Below are 22,390 nucleotides of genomic sequence, written 5' to 3'. Positions count from 1 at the left end.
TTTATTAAATACACCTGACAATTTTATCATTTCAAAATAAAAATATAAACTTTTAAAAATATCTATCATTTAATATATTAAAAAGAAAAGGGACTGAAATTAATTATAAAAAGAGAAAGGGTGATATTAAAATTGACGCATTTAATGAACCTTAATTTACCTAAAATATTTTATATTTTGGGATAAAAAAACTTCAATTTGGGACGAAGGGAGTATTATGATTTATGATTTATTATGAACTTGATATATGCATGTATGGATTGATATATTCATTGATGATTGATATTGATACTGTTAAGTTATTTATATTTAATTATATAATTTAGAATTGATTATATTCTGTTTTTATTACATTTTTTAAAAACAAGTATAATTCAGAATAAATATGGTTTCAAATTATATTTATTATTTTATTTTAAAAATATAAAAAATATAAATATTTTAATTTAATTTAAAGAAGTCAAATGTAAATTTTCATATTTGGAGACGCATAAAAAAATTTGTATTGAATTTAATGAAGTGTAAATATGTTTAATTTATATTAAAATGCATATATATTATAGCATTTTCACTTTAAAAGGGCTCTTTTTTTCCCTCCAAAATTCGATTTCTAAAATTAGTAATCTTGATGTTTAATTTGTATCTTCTTCTATTTTTTTCCCCTTTTATAATGTTTTAACGTCATATTCCAAAAAACTTTAACTAAATAGCCTGGATTTAATGCTACTAAATTATTGAAATCAGTTTTTTTATGAAAAAATCTTAGATAGATATAGTACATTATGCCATTCATGATTCATCTAATAAAATTATATTAATTTATTCGGATAAAATTTTATGTATCACTATTTTAGTAATTTTATTTTTAAAATAAAATGCCCATTTAATTTCTTACTTTTTCTCACTCTATTATCATTAATATTAGAATTAATTTATATTTAATATCATTTAAATATCATATTTTTATCAGATAGATTATAAGTGATGTAGTGCACTGGATTTATTTAAATTTTTTTTGCTAAAGTATATAGTTAATCCTTAATTTTACATAATATTTTTCTTAATCCCTTAATTTTATAAAGTGTTTTTAGTCTTTTAACCTTAACCTTGTGAGTTTTATTCCCAACAAATTTTTACATTAAACTTTTAAATATTTACAAAATATTATCCAACATTGACATATTAAATTTAATTATTTTAAAATAATAACGATTGACATAAAAAAATTATTTAAAACTAACGATGTTGGTATTAAAAGATTAAAAATATATTTTACAAAATTAAAGAATTAAATTAAAACTTTATATAAAATTGAAGAACTAAAAGTATATTTTTACCAAAAAAAAATTTATATGTGTGTTTATCAATATAAAACGTTAGGGTAATTTGATTAAAATTAAGCCAACTCAAAGGAATTTCTCATTAAAAGAATCCAAATTCGCGTGATATTATTGTTATAGGCATTAAAAAATTCACGCTTTGTGTGTGTGTAATTAAATGTGTTTAAAATCTTATATCAGCATGTAAGGACAAATATTATTTTTAAAATTAAGAAAGTTTTCTTGCACTTCCTTTCCTTCAAGACTCTGCAGGAAAAAAAAAAAAAAAAGCAAAAACAAAGACACACATACAATCAAGAAATATTAACTTCAACGTGATATGTAAAAATTACTCCCTTCACTTAATAAGATAAGACATTTTTTAAAAGATTAAATTAAATGTTTAAAAATATAAGATAATTTTAATATTTTAAAATATAATCATTACTTTTTTTTTAATGTACACTTAATGAATAAATTAATTTATATTTATTTTAAAGTAAAACACTTTATTGAATAAGAATAATATAAAAAAATAATATTAATTTAAAGATAAAAAATTATTTTATTAAAAAATAAAATTTAATTAAAAATATTTTATGTTTTTAAATAGAAGAGTAACTTTTCTTTCCTTGTCATTCTTACAGTACATTTTTAAATATCAAAAGTGAGACAAGAAACTTGCACTTTTTACAAAGGATATTTTAAAAAATATAAATTGATTACACTAAATATGTATTAGAGTTTATATTTAGCGGTAAGAAAAGCTGAAAATTGTGATATAATCAAGGGAGGAAGCACAAAGTATAAATATTGCTTTTCCTTCAATCCGTCTCCCCATAATTCTGGAACTGAGAGCAAGAGATAGAAAGGAGAATCACTTTTCCATCAACTCAGTGGAATCACATTCCCGCGCCAACTACACGATGGAATCCATTCTCATTTCTGGGAAATTGAATTTTACCATCATGCCACTTCCCAGTTATTATGTGCAAAATAGATTTTTTATACAGATTCCTTGAACTATGCCATGAGCAATGCTCCTGTGAAATGAGTAAAACAGCACACAACATTGATGACTATCCAATGAAGCAAGGCAGAGAAAGATTGGCCAAGCATTTTGCACACCCTTACAGCTTCACAATCTAATTTAAAGCATTTTTATACGGATTTAGATTCGATGAGTGTACTTAATGCAAGCACTGAATACCTGTAATATCTGAACCATTAAAATTCAGATCAACTGTTCAAATAAAATAACTCATTTATTAATTTTAAATGGGATATAAATTTAGAATCGTTGATATGGATTTCAACGGTTTAAATACTATATGTATTCAATACCTGTATTAACTAGTCAGTGAATCCAAATCCATTTTTTTACCCTTCTAGACTAGCCAACCATCCACATAATAAATTCCAAATATACTATCACTGTCTCTTGGTATAGTATTCATAATATGCCTTTCCATTTCCAATTTCCCTCGTTAAAATAAAAAATAAAAAAAGGATACATGTGTTTCCAAATCCTCTTCCTTTCCATTATACAGAGGAGAGCCCAAGCAGAATCAATAAAACAATAATCAATCTTCTTCCAAGACAAGAATTGCCTCTCCCCCACATGGAGGAAACATTCGTAAATAATCACAGAACCAGAGTGCCAAACAAGATCTGAGAGAAATAGGATGCCTCATTTCATTCTTCATCCATTTCTGTGCTATTCTCATTCCTCCATTTCTTCACCATTTCCAGAAAAATCTCATTCCATGTGTCTATAGGACCTGGCAAGCACCAATGAACACAATCATTTTGAACACGCTCTTGAACTCCATTGGCAAACGGAAATGCATGCATATAAGGACCTGGATGCCCATCTGGTCTCATCAATGCTAATTTTGTCACATCTAATGCTTCTAATCTAAACCCTTTATACTTATTCAAAGCTTTTTCTTTTGCAGCTCCTACTTCTTCCATCTCAATCTTTCTCATATCACTATCCATTCCTTCTAGCTCCTTCTCTCCCTTTCTGTAAGGCTTGGTCTTTGGACAAGCACCTGCTTTATCCCACTCCCCTTCAAAATGCGCAGGTGAAAATGTTGTCACTGTAACATCAATTGCTTCCCCTTTTGCTGATTTCTTCTCAATGATGCTATTAAGGGCAGTTCTTAAGGCCTTCCTCAACACATCAAAGAACCCTATCTCTGTGTGGTTCAGACCAGGACAATAATGGCAACCTAAGACTGAATCAGCCTCGTAATAAACCGCAGGATGCAAGAACCAGTGCCCTATAGACAGCACAATCATGTCCATTTGACCCATTTCACCTGCCCATCTCTCATCAACAATATCCAGATACAGCTTGTTATGATTCGGACCCCTGCTTGATTTTTCAATACCTTTCACAAGAAATGGAGACCATAATAAACCGAGAGACTTACGTTGTGAGAAGAAAAGAGCCACCTGCGAAATTTGTTGTCCTCGCCGTTTCTGTATACAAGGTTAGGGGTTGAAGCAGTGGCAAGAAGGCAGAGAAGGGACTCTAGTTGATTTCTGGCCATGGAATCTCCGACAAAAGCTAAGTGCTTGTTCTTGAGAAGTTGCAGAAAAGCAAGAGGCTCAAACCTGGGGAGATTGCACTGTGTTGGCTTCCATCTCCAGTAAAGATAACCCAAATCTGGTCTTCCATGGGCGATGCAGTTCTGGCCTTCTTTGATTGTACCACAAGTCGTGCCATTATACAAAGGACCTCTTCTGTCACGAACCCACTTGCCATTAAAGTAGTCACATGAAGAAATCAGAGACTCTCCTGCAATGAAATTTCGTCCCAAAATAGAAAAAAAACCATTTTGTGATTAGAATCTGAGACAGACAGAAAAAGGGAAAAGGAACCTAGAATGATAAAATAGGTGTACCTGCAGAAGAAGATGGAGGAGAAGGGGAAGAGAGAGAGGGGATGGTGATGAGGTGGAGTGAGGGAGGTCGGCGTCTGGAGAAGGAAGAAAAGGAAGAGGGGAAAAGAATAAGCGAAAGAGAGCGATGGGAAGAAGAATGTAGAGAGTCCATGGGAGAATTTCTTGGTGAGCAAGAGGGTTTGATCTTTGATTGAGTTGAGAGAAACCATATCGGAAGGCGAGGCTCGTTGCTTTCCTTTCCCTGTTCTTGTCCAAGTTTTTCAACTTTCTAATGGGTATCTGGTCTATCTATCTACTCTCTACTCTGTCGTTGTGGTGAATGAAATCCCACTAGAGCAATCCCATGATGTTTTCATCTAATTTAACAGCGCGTGTCGACTGTGTAGTGCCTTTCTTTCTTTTTTTTTTTTAATCACATAAGCATCGTGCACTCTCTCTCTCTCACACAGCTAATCACAGCACACAGGCGTGTCCCCCGGGAGCACTGGAGGATGTAAAAGTCTTATTTATATCTTATTTTCTTTCTCAGAATTGATTTTGATATTTAAAATATGTTCATTTTTCATTTGGATTTTTTTATTCCTGAGAAGTATCTTCCTATTAAAATTGCGACATGGTTAAACACTAAGCATGAAATTAGGTTATTTTATTGGACTCTCGTCGAGGAAACATATGTTGATTTTAGTTTCAAAACAGAAGAACATTGGCGTATCAAATTGATATGTTACACTTAATTATTTTGAGAAGTATGATTATGATTATTATTTCTAATTAATAAATTCATTTATCAATTGAAACTTTAGGAACGATAAAGATTGTTGTGGCATTTGCAAGGGCAAAATGGTCCATTCATAAGGGAGGGGAACAGGCCGCCGCTCAGTGGCGCCATCGTCCACAGAGACAACAGGTAGGGGTGAGCATCGGTCGGTTCGGTTCGGTTCGGTCTCAAAATATGCAGAACCGATCGATCGAATAACACTGAAAATGAAAACCGAATCGAACCGAACAAGCCAATCGAACCGAACAAGGACCGAACCGAAATTTGATAATTCGGTTCGGTCGGTTAATTCGGTTTTTCGGTTTGGGCCTAATTTTTAAATATTAAAACAAACAACACTATAAAATTGGGCCTTTTTTTCTTTTCGTTTTTTCAATATGAGCCCATTCTAATTCTACTCATATGACATAAAGCCCAAATATTATAAAGACATGAATAATCAAATAAACAACCATAAATAAACATCGATGATTAAATAATAGCCTCATAATTCAGTCACAATACCTACTGATGAGAGTGACTGATTGAAATGGTGTTTCAAGTGATGTTATTATTTTTTATTCTTTATTAAAATAAAAAATAAAAATAAAAATAAAATAATTTATAAATTAAATATAATTTATAAATTAATAAATTATATATAATTCGGTCGATTCGGTCTATTCGATTTTAAATTTACTAACCGAATCGAACCGATCAACCGAAATATTTAAAATAAAAAAAAACCGAATCGAACCGAAAAATCAAATAGACCGAATCAAATAGACAAATTCGATTCGATTCGGTTCGATTTTCGGTTTCGATTCGGTTTTGCTCACCCCTAACAACAGGCGTCTTTTAGAAAGAAAAAATTTATTGATCTAATTATCATGCTTTATTTTTTGAAGGGAAAAATTAATTTATTGATGTAATTAAATTAATAGAGAATGTAGGACAGTGTAACGATCCGAGTGCACGGCCAGACTAAAAAAGTAAAACACATTTCTGTGGGAGTTGAGAGGTTAGTGAATCCAATCCTGAACTAAAAGCTTATCAACTGATTGAAAAAGCTGGAATATTGTTAGTCTTTCGTTTAATAAAGTTGGATTCATTTTAAACTGAGATTCACTCGACTTACATATCATATATTACAAATCTAACAAAATTTACGAAAATGACCACTGTAGCGGATTGTGGACTCGCAGTCACTTTCGATATCGTTGAAGTTGACGGTGATGTCAAAAAAAAAAATCTATAATTATAGTGATTTATCTTCATTTGTTATTTTTAATTAATTAATACATACTTCCATGCCACTAAACATGAAATTTAATATTAAAAAAATACACAAATCAAGAAATTATGGAAAATAAAATCTATGCATTGCTATGTAAAACTTTTTTTTAATTTTTACCCAAGGATAATGCCATATTATTATTTTTAGAAACGAGTATTAAGATATTTTTTAAAACAAATATTAATTATACTTTAAAATCCGTGTCATGTGAAAATTACGAGTTAAGTAAGTACTCCCTTTCAACCTTATTATAGGGTGCTAGAAAAAAATAATTAATCCGTAATATAAATCATGTCAAGGGCTACCAATTAATTTTACATTTAAAAAATAAGTTGAAAAAAATATATGTGGCTCTGCTGATGTTGTATTTTTTTCATTCTTTAATAGAGACAAAGTGACACATCATCATCAATATATATACAAATAAAAAAAATAACTCTCATTAATTAATAGATTTTAAGTTAGATTTCATCAATATATATATATATAAATCTTGTAGCTTTAATATGATTCGTCCAAAAAAAATTAACTTTTATTAGTTACTAGATTTTAGTTGAAAACTCTCATTAGAAGGGTTTTGTAATGGTTCAATTGTTTTGGGTAGTGTGAAATTTCTCTTAATTTATTAATAAGATTTAATTTATTTTTTTACGATCTACTTTTATAAGAGCATTAATTTAAGAGCAGTCCCATTTTTAAATTTTCCTAATCCTAAGCAAAACTCCATCCTGCTATCTTTCTTCATTCGCTATACTTTCTTGTGTCTTTTTAATTTTCTTGATCAATAAAATTTAATTTATTTTCATATTTAGTCAAAAATGAAGGGTTATTGAGAATTCTAAAGTTTTTTCTTTTTTCTTTTTGCCAATACTTCCTAAGTACTCTAAGAATAAGTATTTTCTAAACAAGTTTTTTACTATAAACTCAAAAAATAAAAATAAAATGTGTACAAATAAAATATTCAATAACAAAAATGATTGAATAGAGGAACTTCTGAAAATTTAATCATCTCAAATGCATCGATATTAAATGATATTGATAATATTTATTTTAAATTATTTAATTATAACCAGTGCAAAGTATGAAAAACTATCTAATTATTTATTAATTCTGATGTGATAATTGAACGTAATTATAATAAAACTAAGAGGGAGCCTAATTAACGAAGAGCAAGCAGGAAGATTGAAACTTAATTGATGTAGAGAGAGTGAAATGATGGATAAGTGGTTGAACCATAATTTATGAAGACAGACCACCTAAAAGGAAGAAAAAGATGGGAAGAAGACACGCACGTCACGTGGAGCTATGAACGCCACATGCATGTTAAAAAGTCATATACCACTTAGTATTAGGTTAAAAACAAACCAATGTTATTTACTGCCTACGAAATTATGGACTATGTATCCACTTTGAATCCAAGGCACTTCACAGAAAAACGAACACTTTTTTAAAATAAAAATTTATAAACTACCGACGTTTATTAATTTTTGAATTTTGTTACATGTTTTCATTCCATACATTTACTTATATAAGATACATGGAACAAGATAGTTTTATTAGGAAGCAAGAAAGCAACAAAAAAAAGGGGGGGGGGAGCAGTTCTGAGCACGAGTAATGATGTATTGAATAACATAAAAAAATTAATCCTGAAGCTGAGGTAATATTATATTACAAGTCGGTGGAGACAAGCACAGCTCATTGCCATTTGCTAGATTTAGATTTGACATATTCCAAGAAACAACCATCAAATTTTATAAACAAAAAAAAAAAAGAAAAGTCTCATTGAAAGCTATTACTGATTACTAATAAAATTAAACATGTTGAAATATGATTGGGTAATCTAGCTCACAAGATATAACCATATAAAAGATAAGAGCCAATCATCTAAACACTCAAGGTTTTTAAAAATGAATCAGACCGGACCAGCCCGGCCGGTTTGAGTCACCTGTCCAATCATAAATCGATCACCGATCCAATTAACTCCTCTAAACCATGGCATGTTTGAACCGGTAAATCGGTTAAAAAATCTGGAAAACTGACCAGTTGGTTGGTCTGGTCTGGGCAGTTCAAGAAAAAGAAAAGGAAAGAATTCCAGAAAAATGAAACAGTGATCGAAGAAGATGGCTGCCGAAGGTGGAAATAAAAGAGGAAGAATTGGAAAAATGATGAATAACTCTAATAAAGGAGAAAGAGACAGTGAATGAACGCAAACAAGACAAACCCCAAAAAAAAAAAAAAAGGATTGCACAGAGGAAAGAAACAAGAGTTTGTACAGTGTGTTTGGATTCAACATATAATCGATTAATTGGGTTAAATAATTGATTTTAACCAAAATTAATCAAATAGTCAAAAAATTTAATAATTAATCATTGAGTCAGAATTAAATTTTAAAATAAACTCTTAAAGGTTGCTTATAGATTCAATTTTATCATTAAATAATATTTAACAAATTTAATAATATTAAATACAATTTTATAATAATTTTGAAAAGTAACATGCTGGTAAAAAAAATTTAAAAATAATATCTTTTATGATAATTTATACAGTTAAAATTAATTTTAAAAATATAATATTTAAATAAATTACATTATAATATAATTAATTATTTTATATTCAACTGAAATTCAAATGATTTCGCAGCTGCATTGCTCTCCTGCCTTCCCTCCAGCCGGTTCACTTTCTTTTCAAATTCCTAAGTCATTTAAACAGTATATTTCCTCCATCCCACCGCCATGCACGCTTCTGAATGTATCGTGATTTCTTTCTGTACTTAATACTTTGGTAATAAAGTGATTAGAGGCGCAGCAACGAGATGAAAAGTTCTCGCGCGAAATGCAGAGGAGTTCAACCCATCAGGTTTAAGATAGCATTATCCCAATATGTTTGAATCATCTAAACAACTAATATAAATGTTAAACAGCATATCGAATTATTATCAATTTATCAATATCAATCGCTAATAATTTTTTGTATTTTTCTTGACAATATCACACACTAATAAAATCATATTTTATTAAAAAATAAAAATTTGATCAGTCTCCTCCTAAAAATTTAATCTTCCAGAATAATATTTAATAAAATGATACTTAATATGTGATATTTAAAATTAAATTAAAAATATATTAAATTAATCATGTCTGGTTTCAACCACGGTTTGATTATCAATCCTTGAATCAATAACTCATTCCATTTAATGATCATTTTGGCTTTTAAAACCATGGAGCACATCCATCTACATTACAACCGATAGACATGTTCCATGGGAGGATGTATGTCGAATTTCTTACTCGAAAGCCTATTTTTTGGGTCATCTTTTTCATCTCATCAAATGCCCAAAGCCAAGGGACACCTCAACCCAAATCTACCAGTTTGGTATCAGCCCATACTAAGAGCCCAATATCCTAACTCGAATTGTGCTGAGCCCCAAGTCCGGACCCGGATGCAGCGGTTCCACAAATAAATGTAATAAAAGCACAGCCCCGACGCAGATTTTCAGTTTCCGGCGACTGCGGAGGGCAATGGCGATGGATGGCAGCAACCCTGAGGACTTGGGCGTGGGGTGCTTGCTGTCGATCAAGACCACTTTTGGCGATGAATTCGAAGCTCAAGTCATCACATTTGATCGCCTTTCTAACATCCTCGTTCTTCAGGAGCCCTCCAAACCAGCTGCTCCTCGTCGCAATATCAGGATGCTGAAGGCTAATTATATCAAAGAGTTCACCTTTTTGGGTCAGGAAGATGACCCCCTTGATCCCAACCATTGTTTCGTTGACCTCACCGCTCTTCGAGCCCGGGAAGAAGCCGCCATCAGGTTCTTCTTCTTCTTCTGCCTTCTGGATTCCCGATTCAACTCTACTCACCTTCACTGTTGGGATCTTTTTACGAAAATCATTCTTATTCCGGCATGATTTTTGTTTCAGACAAGCGGAAGCAGATGCTGAGAGAATTGGGGTTGGTGTCACCAGCGACGCTCAGAGCATTTTTGATGCCTTGGCCAAAACGTAAGCCTCAATACTTATGTTTGTTGTTGATTAAGTTTTACAATCATACAAGATAGAAAATCATGAATTATAGTACATTCCTTTTAATTCCCCTTCTTTCCCTGACTAAAACTCCAAAGATATCCCTAGTGATTATAACTGCTTAAATTTTCTTCTATGAATGAACTCTCTCAAAATAATCAAGAGATCTAAACTCTCTCCCCCGGGTACCATTGTCTAAACATGACCACGTTGGCATGAATATGCGGTCATACTTTAACAAGCTAGCAAAACGGGCAGATGGAGTTGTGGCAGGTTTCATTAACAAGCCAATACATGCGTCTGATTGTGATTTCTTTGCTATGCCTCTTTTCTGGAGATTTGATATTTCTCTGCTTTTCGATTCATTTCTTGAGAACATACAATTCGACTGTTCAGAATGCCTTAATGCTTCTCGTTGCTATTGCTGATCGTCAATATTCTGGAGAGTTGATGTGTCTTTGCATGCACTATTTAGGGTGACTGTATGGTTTGCACCTGTTGTGGAGGCAATTCCACTTATGTAATTATTTCCAACGTTTTATTGTTTTCATCGAGAAACGTGTTGCATAGTCGTGGCTATACTTTTTTAAGCTACACTTATTATTCTGGCCGAAGAAAAGGTGCTAATATAAGTATATAACCGTTTCCCTCGTCTCTATAAAATTTGAACGGTGTGCATCGCGACTTGTTTGTCTCAGGGAAAGAAGGCATTTTCCTTTCCTGGCCTTGGGACGGGTGGGTGTTAAAATTAACAGGATGGCCCGGTAAACAGACGAAAGAAGACATATTTTCTGTATAAATGAAAGGGGGGGGGGGAAGCTACTTATTCTACTTTGCGTATGCCTAGTGTTGTATATTTCTGCTGTCTGCAGATGCTAGATTGCTGATATAGCTATATGTTTTAGATGCTTCACTCATGTTATTCCTAAATCTGAAACATCTATCTGTACGTTTAGTGCTGTTAGTTAGTCAAAGACTTGATATTTTGCCATGGTTCCTTTCTACTCTTCCAACTGTGAGTGTTAAATCATGTCATATGCCGTTGTAGAACAGCCTTGAGATGACTCAAGTTTCTTGTCTTGCAGTCGCATCAAAGTTACAGTTCAATGTCTAATGAATAATGACATTGCAAGTTGATTTCGTGCGCCCATATACACAAACGCACATGAATATGAAGTTGTTTCACCTAACAACTGTAGTTATCTAATCATTCTTTGGTCAGAGTTTCAGGTTATTTTGACTTTTAATATGAAAGAAAGCAAAGACAAATCAACTAATGACATTAGTTGACAAGATGCTCAATCCATCTTTCCTACTTCTAATTATTTCTTTCTGTAGATCATTAGTTCAAATTGCGAAGGGCAGTATCTAAAATTTCAAACAGAGGTGACTTTTTTGACCTTCTAAACTTCTTTATGAGACTGAAAGCTCCAGTATGTATCGATGTGAAGCCTATTGATCAGATAGCTTAGATTTCTTGTAAATATTCTTTATGAGACTGTGAAAGCTTTTCCACATTTTTGTAAGGTTATCATTTATGAACCTAAAATTTCAAACAGTGGTACCTAAAATTGCGAAGGGCAGTATCTAAAATTTCAAGCAGAGATGACTTTTTTGACCTTCTAAACTTCTTTATGAGGCTGAAAGCTCTGTTATGTATGGATGTGAAGCCTATCAATCAGCTAATTTAGATTTCTTAGAAATCTTCTTTATGACAATGTGAAAGCTTTTGCAGATATTTGTGAGATTATCATTTATAGCTACTTATCAGTCTTCTGTAAGTTTTTACACTGATGATGCAAACACTTAATCAGACTTCCTGTCCGTTGGGACAAGACTGTCATAGTTGTGATGAATGAGGTGCGCATCAGCAGCCCGTATCTCCCTGAATCTGTTATTGGAGGTACTCCTGCTGCAAATGAACGAGTGAAGAAAGTGGTATGATCCTAAAATAATGCCTGACCTTCATTGTTTGCTTGTAATTTGATTTGATAAGTTAATTTATCATTTCAGACAGCATTTTTTTTTGGGGTAATGGCATAGAAACTTTTTCTTTTCTTTCTTCTCTCTCTCTCTCTCTCTCTCTCTCTCTGGGTAGACTATAAGTTTGTTAATCTACATTATGCGCAGTTGGGATTGTGTCTTTGTTAATCTACATTATGCGCATTTGGGATTGTGCCTTATAATGTATTATTACTTTCAAAAATCATTTAGGAGAAGCAAAAGAATATGTTTTAGTCAAGGAAACTTGTGCTCACCATGATCTTTTCTGTTCTATCTAGCATCTAACAATCTTTTTCTGGAAATCTAAGCCAATTTTTGTCGAACATTTAATTCATGAATCTTGGTTTTAGTATGTATTTCTGAATAATTATTGTGAGGTGAATGTATATGTTACACTGTAAGGAGAAAGATGGTGTCATCCTTCTTCTTGGTACATAAGTTTAGAGCAAGCAATTATATGTTTATTCCTTTCTAGTTCTTTTATCTTGCCTATTGTTGATTCTTTGTATTTACACCCTGTAGGTTGAGCTTGAGAGGAAGAGGTTGCAACTGCGCAGTACCAGTGGTCAGTAAGGTCCAACATTTGCATCTTTTTCCTGTCAGAAAGCTCGTCGTGATCGGAGGAAACATGATGGGTTGTGTTGCTTTTAGCGAAGCCCTGAATAAGAGGATTCTCCAAGGCATTCTTCTGACTACTGATATCTTTTGATTGTGCCTTCTTGAGCTCTCGAGTTGCTGTACGTTGCTGATGGAGTTCATTTGGGGTATTTCCTCTAGTTTCTTCATAAGAACAAATGCTAGAGTCGAATTTGTGATGTGTTTGAAGTAAAGAGGCTAAGAACCCAGATGAGGGATTGGGTTTTGTCATGTTATTCGCAGGTTTATCATGGCGAAGGTTAAAGGATTACAATGAGTTTCGTGAGAGCTCCAGATTTAGTTATCTTCCTTAGGCACTAAGCAGATGTACTCTTCATGAAGTTGGCTACTAGTTGGTTGTTGATTAACCGCTTTAGATTTAGTTTCCTTATAGTTTTATGTTGTGATATGATCTGCTCCTTCTTGGACTAACCAATGGTTGAACTTGCAGGGGAATATAATATGATTGATACAGGATAAAGATTTGTGTCATTCTATAAAAAGATATGCCTAGTTCATGTTGATTCCCTTATATTTAGACCCTTTCTCTGTATAACGATGAAAAGCAGTGTTGCTGATTCAAGACCTGGAAAGCTAAACTAGATTTTAGCGAATAGATTAAGCAATTTCCACTATTCAAGAAAATATGATGGTTACAGATTTTAAAAGGTAACATGTTTTTAACATCGTTCTTGGTTTTCAAAAGAAGTTTGGTTTTGAGATTAAAAAATTCTTAAATGAATTTAATGCATCACGATATCTATAGTTCATTTAATAAAATTACACTAATTTAATTAAATAAAATCTTAAGTTTTATTATTTTTTATGATTTTATTTTTATAATAGAATATCTATTTAATTTTATATTTTCTCTATTTTTTATTATTATATTATAATCAATTTATATTTAATGTTATATGAATATTATATTTTATTGGATGAATCATAAATGGCATGGTGTATTAGATTTATTTAAGAATTTCTCTAACATACGTAATTAAGTAATATAAATTATGAATTCTTGATTTGATTATGATGCCGGATTCAAATATTTGAACTCGAGGTAGTTTGCATGTGATGTTTTGGATACTGCCTTTCCTTTAGAAAGATCCTTTGCTTTGGAAGGCGAACAATATTTTTGGAGAATTTTATATTGTGAGAATTACGCATAAATTCTCTATAACATAATTAAATTTCAAAATACATGAACAATTGTCAATAGATTTTCTGATATTTAATTATAGAGTTAATGATCATCCTAAATTTTAAATTATGGCGCGAATAGTTTACTGAACTTTGAGCTGCTAAAATGTGTAAAAAAATTTATTAACTTCTAAATTTTAAATGGTTAAAACTTTGCCATTAAATTGGAAAAAAATGACTTATTTTTATAGTTGTAAAGGCTAATCACATATTAATGTGGCACTCATTTAACCCTTTAAAAATAATGGCTATTTTTTAAAAATTTGAGGCAGGATTTCAGGCACTTAAATTTAAAAATTAAAGATGATTTTTGCACATTTTCAAAATTCAGGATTTAAGATGTTATTTACGTAATAATTTCAAATCTAAAATGCTTATTAATCCTTAATTATATTGTGGAGAATCTTAAAAATATTTTTCCTTTTATATTTTTAGTAATGATTTCAGAGAGTGTGTAACACACCAAATTTTTTTTTAAAATAATTTAACTCAACCATAGTTGGGTTACAGCCACCCAACACATTTTTATATCAATAATTTCAATATAAAATATTTTATAATTGGCTTCAACTCACACACTATAACATTTCAGATAAATTTTTACCTCCCACATGCCATTAGGCTAAATCACATTTGTCCATCCTTATACTCCCAACAAGTAAACTAAATCACATTTGTCCATCCTTATACTCCCAACAAGTAAAATAAGCAATTTAGTCAATTTTCAACACAAGCCAGTTATTTGGCCTTATAATCATGTCATTTTAACCAATCCAAAGTAAACCAAATATTAAAATTACAGTCATCCAAATTGTACCAAAAATAGAAATAGTTTGAAAGGCATGATTACATTTATATATTCATATAATTGACAATAAAAAAAAGCCCTAGTATTGGCAATATAACACATTATAAATCATAAATTAAATACCCAAAAGAGACAGTGGATCTATACCACTAAGCCTCTGAGACTCCTCCACGTGTCACTCGTGGCTCTTCTCCTGAAAATTGTTAACCACATAATGAGACTCAAAAGTCCCAGTAACCAAAGCCAATTTATGATAGTGTATACAAACAGTTAAGTGTGTACTTATTAAGTAAAAATTAAAAATAATATAATTCCAACAAATATAAGAAATATTATAATACACACAAATAACCATCCTTATATCCCTCCATTAACCTCGAGCCGTAGCCCTCACTCGGTGCTAAATTACCCGGCCAAAGGTAGATTAGCCCGAGCCCTTACAAACCACCTATTGAGCTCCAATAGGGGCATACCACGTGGCACATAAATACAACAACAATAGCAAGTCTCCCAACACCTCCCACAATAATTAAACAAATTCATAATAATATTGCACAATTATACAATATTACAAAATTCATAATTTTCTCAATAATCACCCAATTAACAAGAAGTAACACTAATCACAAATTAAAAGCATGGTTACCTTGTGGCTTTTTCAATAAATTATTCCTTAAAATTTCTCTCTCACCACAATCTTCACCAGTAATACAATCTACAAATAACATATTATTTATAAATATTAGTTTCAATTTTTGAAACTAATAAAATAATTCTAATAATAGAATTAAAAATATAACATAATTCTTAATCTCAATCTTAATACAAATCTATAGTTAATACTATTAAGTATAATTTTTAACTCCTCTTTTAATTATCAATAAACATTGATAATCTAAAAATCAAATTTTAAACTAATTTCTATTATCAAAATTTTCTTTTTATTTTATAAATTCGTACCTAAAATACCCAAAAATTAAAAATTTAGTCTCTAGCTTAGAATCATAATCCTATAGCCATAATAATTCATTTCTCATCCCAAATAATCATCTAAACCTCAATAAATCAACATATATTTTCAGATCTAGTCTAGAATTTGATCCATAAGCCATAAATTCAAAGATCATTAACAAATTTATACTCTATAACATTTATTATACTACTGACAACCTCAAAAACCATATTTATTCAACATAAATTCATCCCTCTTTCAGATCTTAAATTTTCTACCACTACAAACTCAGAAACTAAAGAAGAAGGATGACTAAGAAAAATTTTTAGAACACTTACTTAGTCTTAAAAGCTTAAAATCACACCCTAAATATCCTATTAAAAACTCTTACCTTAAAAATTTAGATATTTCGCACCGGTGACTCGCGTTCTCTCCGCCTCAGCTCGCGCGCAGGAATGAATGAGGAAATGAAGGAACAGGTGAGTTTTTATAAAAATTCAGTGGGTCCCACATTTTTTTAATTATTTTCTCTCTCTTCTTCTTCTTTTTTTTATTATTATTTTATTATTGTTACTGTTGAGGCGGCGGACGAAGCAAATTCGTTTTCTTCTTCTTCTTCCTTTCTTTTCCTTTCTTTCTTTTTATTATTATAATAATAATAATTTAATAATATTTTATTTTTTTATTTATTATTATTATTTTTTTATTTTTTATTTATTTTTATTTATTTTTATTATTATTTTTTAAAATTATTTTTTTTTAAATTTTCTATTAACCCAAATTAACTATTAAAATTTATATTGGGATGTTACAGAGTGTAAGTGAGAAATCTTTGATTTTAATGAAACATGATTTGGGTAAGCTAGTCAGCAGACACTGTTAGAATGTTAACACAAATAACATAATATTTTATTCATTATTTGCATCGAATTAGAATAATGTAATATGTTAAGTGATTTTTTAATTTTAAATTATATAATCTATTATTCTAAATGAAGGAAGGATAAGAGAGTAGCATGTATTTTTTTTTTTTTTGTGGGGGAGGGGGGACCATCTAAATTATATAACATCTTCATTCTTTATTTGAATGGATCTCTCATTTTTCGTATTTGCTAAGAAAACGACGTTCCAATCCGATCACGTGGCATCCAAGATTTGCACAATTTGAATATCCAACTCGACATTCTTCTTCCATACATATCCCTCATGCTCATGCAACACTTTAATTCAATATTCTACTTTGTCACCTTAACTAGTTATGTTCAATACTTTCTCTCGTCACGTTACAATTCATATATATAGATTTATAAATTCCCAAGTTAGGGGTAGGAATATAGTCTAATGTGGGGGAGACATTTTAAATATTGTATATTTGATTCTTGGGGTTTGAGTATTTTATAAATTGATCTGTATTCTCTTTTAAATTTACCTTTCTTATGCTTAATGCTTCTTTATGTGTTGCTAGCCACATAATCTTGTTACAGGAACTGGGCAATGGATTGGGAGGCGAGATAGACTTTGATAATTGTGATGGCTTATAGTCGTAGTTAGAAGGGTTTAGTTAATTAAATAATCAGTTGAGAGATTATTATTAATTAATTAATTAAGCACAACCTAATAGATTGAGAGATTAATAGGATATTTTCACAAGGAGGACTATTATAATTGTAAGTGTTGAATATAAAATTTGAATTAGCATCCTCAAAATAATAATTATAACTATTAGTCTTTATAGTTTTAGTATATTTTGTTGTTAGTCTTAGTACTTCTTTTTTTTCATTGCTCTAAGTCTCTATAATTTTTTTTGTTTGTAATGTTACCTCCTTTATTTTTAAACATAACTAGAGGGATGATGATATTGCACTAATGATATAAAATTATCTAACATCATTTCATTGCTCGTCGAACAAAGGTTAAGTTTTATTTTGTTTTTTTTCATAGATTTTGAAACTTCACTTAATGAGATAAGGTTTGTTGTTGGTATTGTTACATAAACTTGGAACTCATCTTTTTGCCTCTGCGTTGGTTTTGTTCGCCACATCAAAATACTTGTTTTATGTTTTCTTCTTAATTTTGAAGCCATTGATGTTTTTGTTTGTGTGTGTTAATGTCGATGTTGAAGCTTATTTTGCCTTCATTCAATTTCTTTTGGTGTATTTTGTGATTGCTCCATCTCTTTCTTATTGTAACTTTCAATGCAAGATTAATATTGTTAGTTACACATTAGATAATTGAACACTATTGATATCACATCATCATCCCTCTAGGCATATTTAAAAATAAATAAACTAACATTGTAGAAAAAAAAAACTAAAAGGACCTGAAGTAATAAAAACAAAATACAAGAAGGGATAAAACTATAAACATATAATTATATTTTTTTTTCTAGATTATACAAAGAAATGGAAGTAGCAATGGTTGAAGCATGTGAGAAGGGAAAAACAAGCGTAGTAGCAAATGATGTGGTAGGAGAACATAGGCATGGAAACAGAAGGATCAAAGGTAGGGCCAGCCACAGTGGGGTGCAATTGGAATGATGAAGGAAGCTTTCACTTTAGATGAATGTACAAAGGAATGAATGATGGGTCAAACAGAAAATGGTTTGTTTTCAAGGAATGATGAAATCTAACAGCCGAAAGCAACCTAAAGGGGCTTTAGTAAAAGCTTATGTTTGTGTTTTGATGTATCAACCTTCAAATTTCTCTTCATCTGTCACTCTCCTTCCTATGTCTTCTGTCGGTCTCTATTAGCATCTCTTTGTTGACTGTACTTACTTTCTCCGATCTAAATTTTACATTTTTTCAGTTAAATTTAACCTAAAATATAATACACTTGGTACTTTTTAAAACCATTGTTTTAAAAATTTACCCTTACATTAGTTAATGCAGACATAAGATTTAATTTACTTCACATTATATTCATTTATACCATATGCATTTAGTATATATCATTTACTTTATTCTATATCCATATTTAATATAGATTATGATAATTACACAGTTCCACAGCACATAGGATAATATGGAGAATGTGTCTATTATAAATTATTTTTTTAAGAAAAATATTTTTATAATTTTAACACTTATTTATAAAAATTATAGTATGAGATGCATGTGTTATTAGTTTTTTTTATAATAAAAAGGGTTAAGGACTAAAAGAAAAATACATATATTTTTTTTATAAAAGCAAAAAAAAATAACTATTTTTATTAATATGTAAAATATAGTTCAAAGTAGTATTTCACCCTTATTAAATATAAAAGAAACTACCATGGTTCTTTGTTTTTATTATAAATAAAACTATAAATTTCAAGAAACATTAATCATATTTTTCTTAAATTATTTTTAATAAATGGATGGTATAATTAAATTAAAGAAAAAGAGTAAACATTACTTACGAAAACATTTAAATCTAGACATTTTAATTTCAAACTAATTCTTAAGATTAATTACTTTTCTTCTACTGTGTGAATCTGGTGGTAATTACGTTCAACTTTGTGTCCATTTCCATTGGATAATTAAATTGAATTATGGGACAGTGCGACTTCCTAGGCAAATTTTACATTATTGGCTGTCCTGGGATTGGACCAAAATACACAATTTTCAGAAACGCGGATGAAAGTGATGGAAAATCTTTGCACCCAGGGCAGAGGCAAATGTAACTTTTCTCTTTTTGATAAATTATAAATAAAATATATAAAATTTACAACTGTACACTCTTATTTTTCATATTTTATACTTTTAAATTAAATAAAAAATATTTATACTCGATAACTTATTTTACACTCTCTTATTTAAACATGTCAGCATTTTCATTAATTATTAGTTACATATCAAATAATTTAATAGTTAGTGTAATATTGTTGCCTCTCCGTAAATATTTAAAAGCAGAGGAATTAACATTATCTGCAAAAAAACAAAAAAATAGGTGGACTTGAAACATCAAAATGCACATCAATAACAAAATACAATAAAATTATAGGGACTAATAATTACTCTTTTCATTAAAAAATATAAAGCATATTTTTAAAGAGTTGAATGTTAAAAATGTAAGGCATTTGTAGTCTTTTAAAGTATAATCATTACTTTTTTTTTAAAATGTCCCTATTAATAACGAATTTATATTTATTATATGATATTCAATAAGGGTAAATATGAAAAGATGTGGTTAATTAAAAAGTAGGTAATTATCTTATTGGGGGTAAGATTCTATTAAGAATGCTTTACATTTTTGAACGAAGGGAGTATATTTTTTTCTAAAATCAATTAAATAGAGTTTAAAATCTTATTTTATATAAGAAAATATAAATTTTCAAAGATATTTTTTATTATTAAGAGAGAAAAAAAGAAAGAAAAATAAAGAGTAAAATACTAAGAGATAACTTTTAAATAAATTTTATTAATAAATTATTTTTAAAAAAATATTTTATATTAGGAAACATCAAATCAGTTGTTAAAAATAGGCAGTAGGGATGCTTCTAAAAAACGTAATTTTTTAAAAACCAAGAGAAAGTTTCCACTTATTCTCATCACATCCAAATTAGATTCTGCTATTTACTTATAAATATAATAGCGATTCATAATTTTTTGTGAAAAATTTACCAAATTATTATTTGTCATTGAAATTGGGATTAATTATCAAATCAGCCATAATTATTTATAATTAAACCGTTCAGTTTTGTTTGTTTCCTATAGCATATACTCCCTCCTTAAAAAATATAAAGTATTTTTAATTAAATTTTACTTCATAATAAAGTCATTAGTTATTTTTAAACTAATCCTATCTTTTTATATTTATCTCTATTTAATAAAGTATTTTATCCTAAAAATTATAAAGTAATCTATTCAATAGGGACATTTTAAAAAAAAGTAAAAATTACATCTTAAAAGACTCAAAATACTTATATTTTTAAATATTTAATCTTTTAAAACATATCTTATATTTTTAACGGAGAAAGTATCATATTTTAAGATAGAGATGTTGTGATATACAAAGAAAATAACACTCACATTTTTTATGGACTCTGAATTTTCTCTAAAGGAAAGTAATTCCAAATTGAAATTCAATCTCTTTTTTATTATTAAATATTATTAATATTGATTATTTCAAAAAAAATAAATTCATTTTCATTTTTGAATTATTGTAAACAAAATCCAATTCTAATTATTATTTATTTTCTATTTTTACTTAATTATGCATTTATACTATACTAATGTTTATACTAATTTTTAATTACTCTTCATTATTCCATTATCCTTTTTCATTTTCCAGTTCAAATTTATTTTGAAGTTAAATGTAAGACTTCTGTCTCTTTTTTCTTCTCCTGCATTTATTTTTACCAAATTATTCCTATAAGTAGATTTTTGGGAAAATCACGCATACATCTTATAGAGTAGATTTATTTATAAATAAATCCCGTAAAATTATAAAAGCACAGCCAGGTCTTTTGATACTTAAGTGTAATTTAAAATTAGACTATAAAGATAATGATAGCCCTATTAAATATACATTACATCAATCAAATAACTAATTTATAACTATTTTATCAATAATTTATAATTTTAATTTTAATTTTTTATAACTGTAATTTTACATATTTAATAATCAAATAATTATGTATTACCAAAGCCATGTCTATTGCTAGGCAAATGAGGCAATTGCCTTAGGGTTAAAAGAAATTTGCTTATACGCTATATAATGCCGTTCATTACTATTATTATTATTATTATTTTTTGTTAAGAGTTGCTATTAATTACATCTTTCCATTAAGAATCCATTGTCATGCGTTTTACTGTATCTATTATTCGCATTTCTCAATATCAATTAGCCATTCAGGGAGGTAACATTAACATACTGCCACAATATATAGAATGGACGAGGATCACTTTATTAGCATCTAGCAATTCTCATTTCTCCCTCCCTTTCAATCCAATTGGTACCATCATCATTTTCTTTTCGAAACAAAATTTTACAATGCTACTCAAACTTGTTGTATTTTGCCAAATAATTTTGCTTATTGGAATTTTTAGCTTGCTATCTAATTGAAATTGAAATTAAAACTAAAAGCACTAATCATAGATTTAACGTGGCGGCCACTTCAGGTATATTTGTTACGCTTTTACTGTTTATACTACTTTTTACCTGAAATTATGATTTTTTTTAAAAAATTTTTATGGCATTTAAAATGGTAAAAATGTCAAATAAAAATTTGACTACACTAGGCCTCTCAAAATGATTTCATCTTAGGCCCTAAAACTTCTTCACGCAGCCTTGAGTGTCACTAATAAAGTTCAATATTAATTATTTATAATTATTTTATTAATAATTAATAATTAATAATTTTAATTTTTTATAATTATAACTTCACATATTCAATGATTAAACTGATCAATTTAATTATTGAATATATGAAATTATAGTTGTAAATTACTTATGAAGAGTTGTAAATTATTTGACTAATGTAATGTGTATATCTTTAAT

At 29.5% G+C, this 22,390-nt stretch overlaps 2 protein-coding genes across 2 annotated transcripts; one reads left to right on the top strand and one right to left on the bottom strand.

Moving 5' to 3' along the window:
* Positions 1-2,768: 2,768 nt before the first annotated feature.
* LOC129299076 (xyloglucan O-acetyltransferase 1-like) lies at positions 2,769-4,382 on the bottom strand. Its single transcript, XM_054937516.1, is given in 3 exon segments — positions 2,769-3,737; positions 3,740-4,125; positions 4,232-4,382. Coding segments are annotated over 3 exon segments (1,260 nt in total). The 3' UTR covers positions 2,769-3,014.
* Positions 4,383-9,768: 5,386 nt separating this feature from the next.
* On the top strand, positions 9,769-13,323 carry LOC129299074 (uncharacterized). Its single transcript, XM_054937513.1, has 4 exons — positions 9,769-10,096; positions 10,206-10,286; positions 12,122-12,245; positions 12,834-13,323. Exons 1-4 carry the CDS (start codon positions 9,804-9,806, stop codon positions 12,882-12,884), a joined length of 549 nt encoding a protein of 182 aa, XP_054793488.1. The 5' UTR covers positions 9,769-9,803; the 3' UTR covers positions 12,885-13,323.
* The last annotated feature ends 9,067 nt before the right edge of the window (positions 13,324-22,390 follow it).

This window comes from Prosopis cineraria, unplaced genomic scaffold (assembly GCF_029017545.1).
Source record: "Prosopis cineraria cultivar Desert tree isolate PC_DT_omini unplaced genomic scaffold, ASM2901754v1 PC1026, whole genome shotgun sequence".
NCBI lineage: Eukaryota > Viridiplantae > Streptophyta > Magnoliopsida > Fabales > Fabaceae > Prosopis > Prosopis cineraria.
Note: the sequence above shows the minus strand (reverse complement) of the source record. Positions and strands in the feature narration are given on the sequence as shown.

Bases quoted from the DNA above. Each gene is read 5' to 3' on its own strand.
- LOC129299074 (XM_054937513.1), top strand. From the start codon at position 9,804: ATGGCGATGGATGGCAGCAACCCTGAGGACTTGGGCGTGGGGTGCTTG. The intron at 10,097-10,205 runs GTTCTTCTTCTT...TTTTTGTTTCAG, and splicing joins CGGGAAGAAGCCGCCATCAG to ACAAGCGGAAGCAGATGCTG. The intron at 10,287-12,121 runs GTAAGCCTCAAT...ACACTTAATCAG, and splicing joins TTTGATGCCTTGGCCAAAAC to ACTTCCTGTCCGTTGGGACA.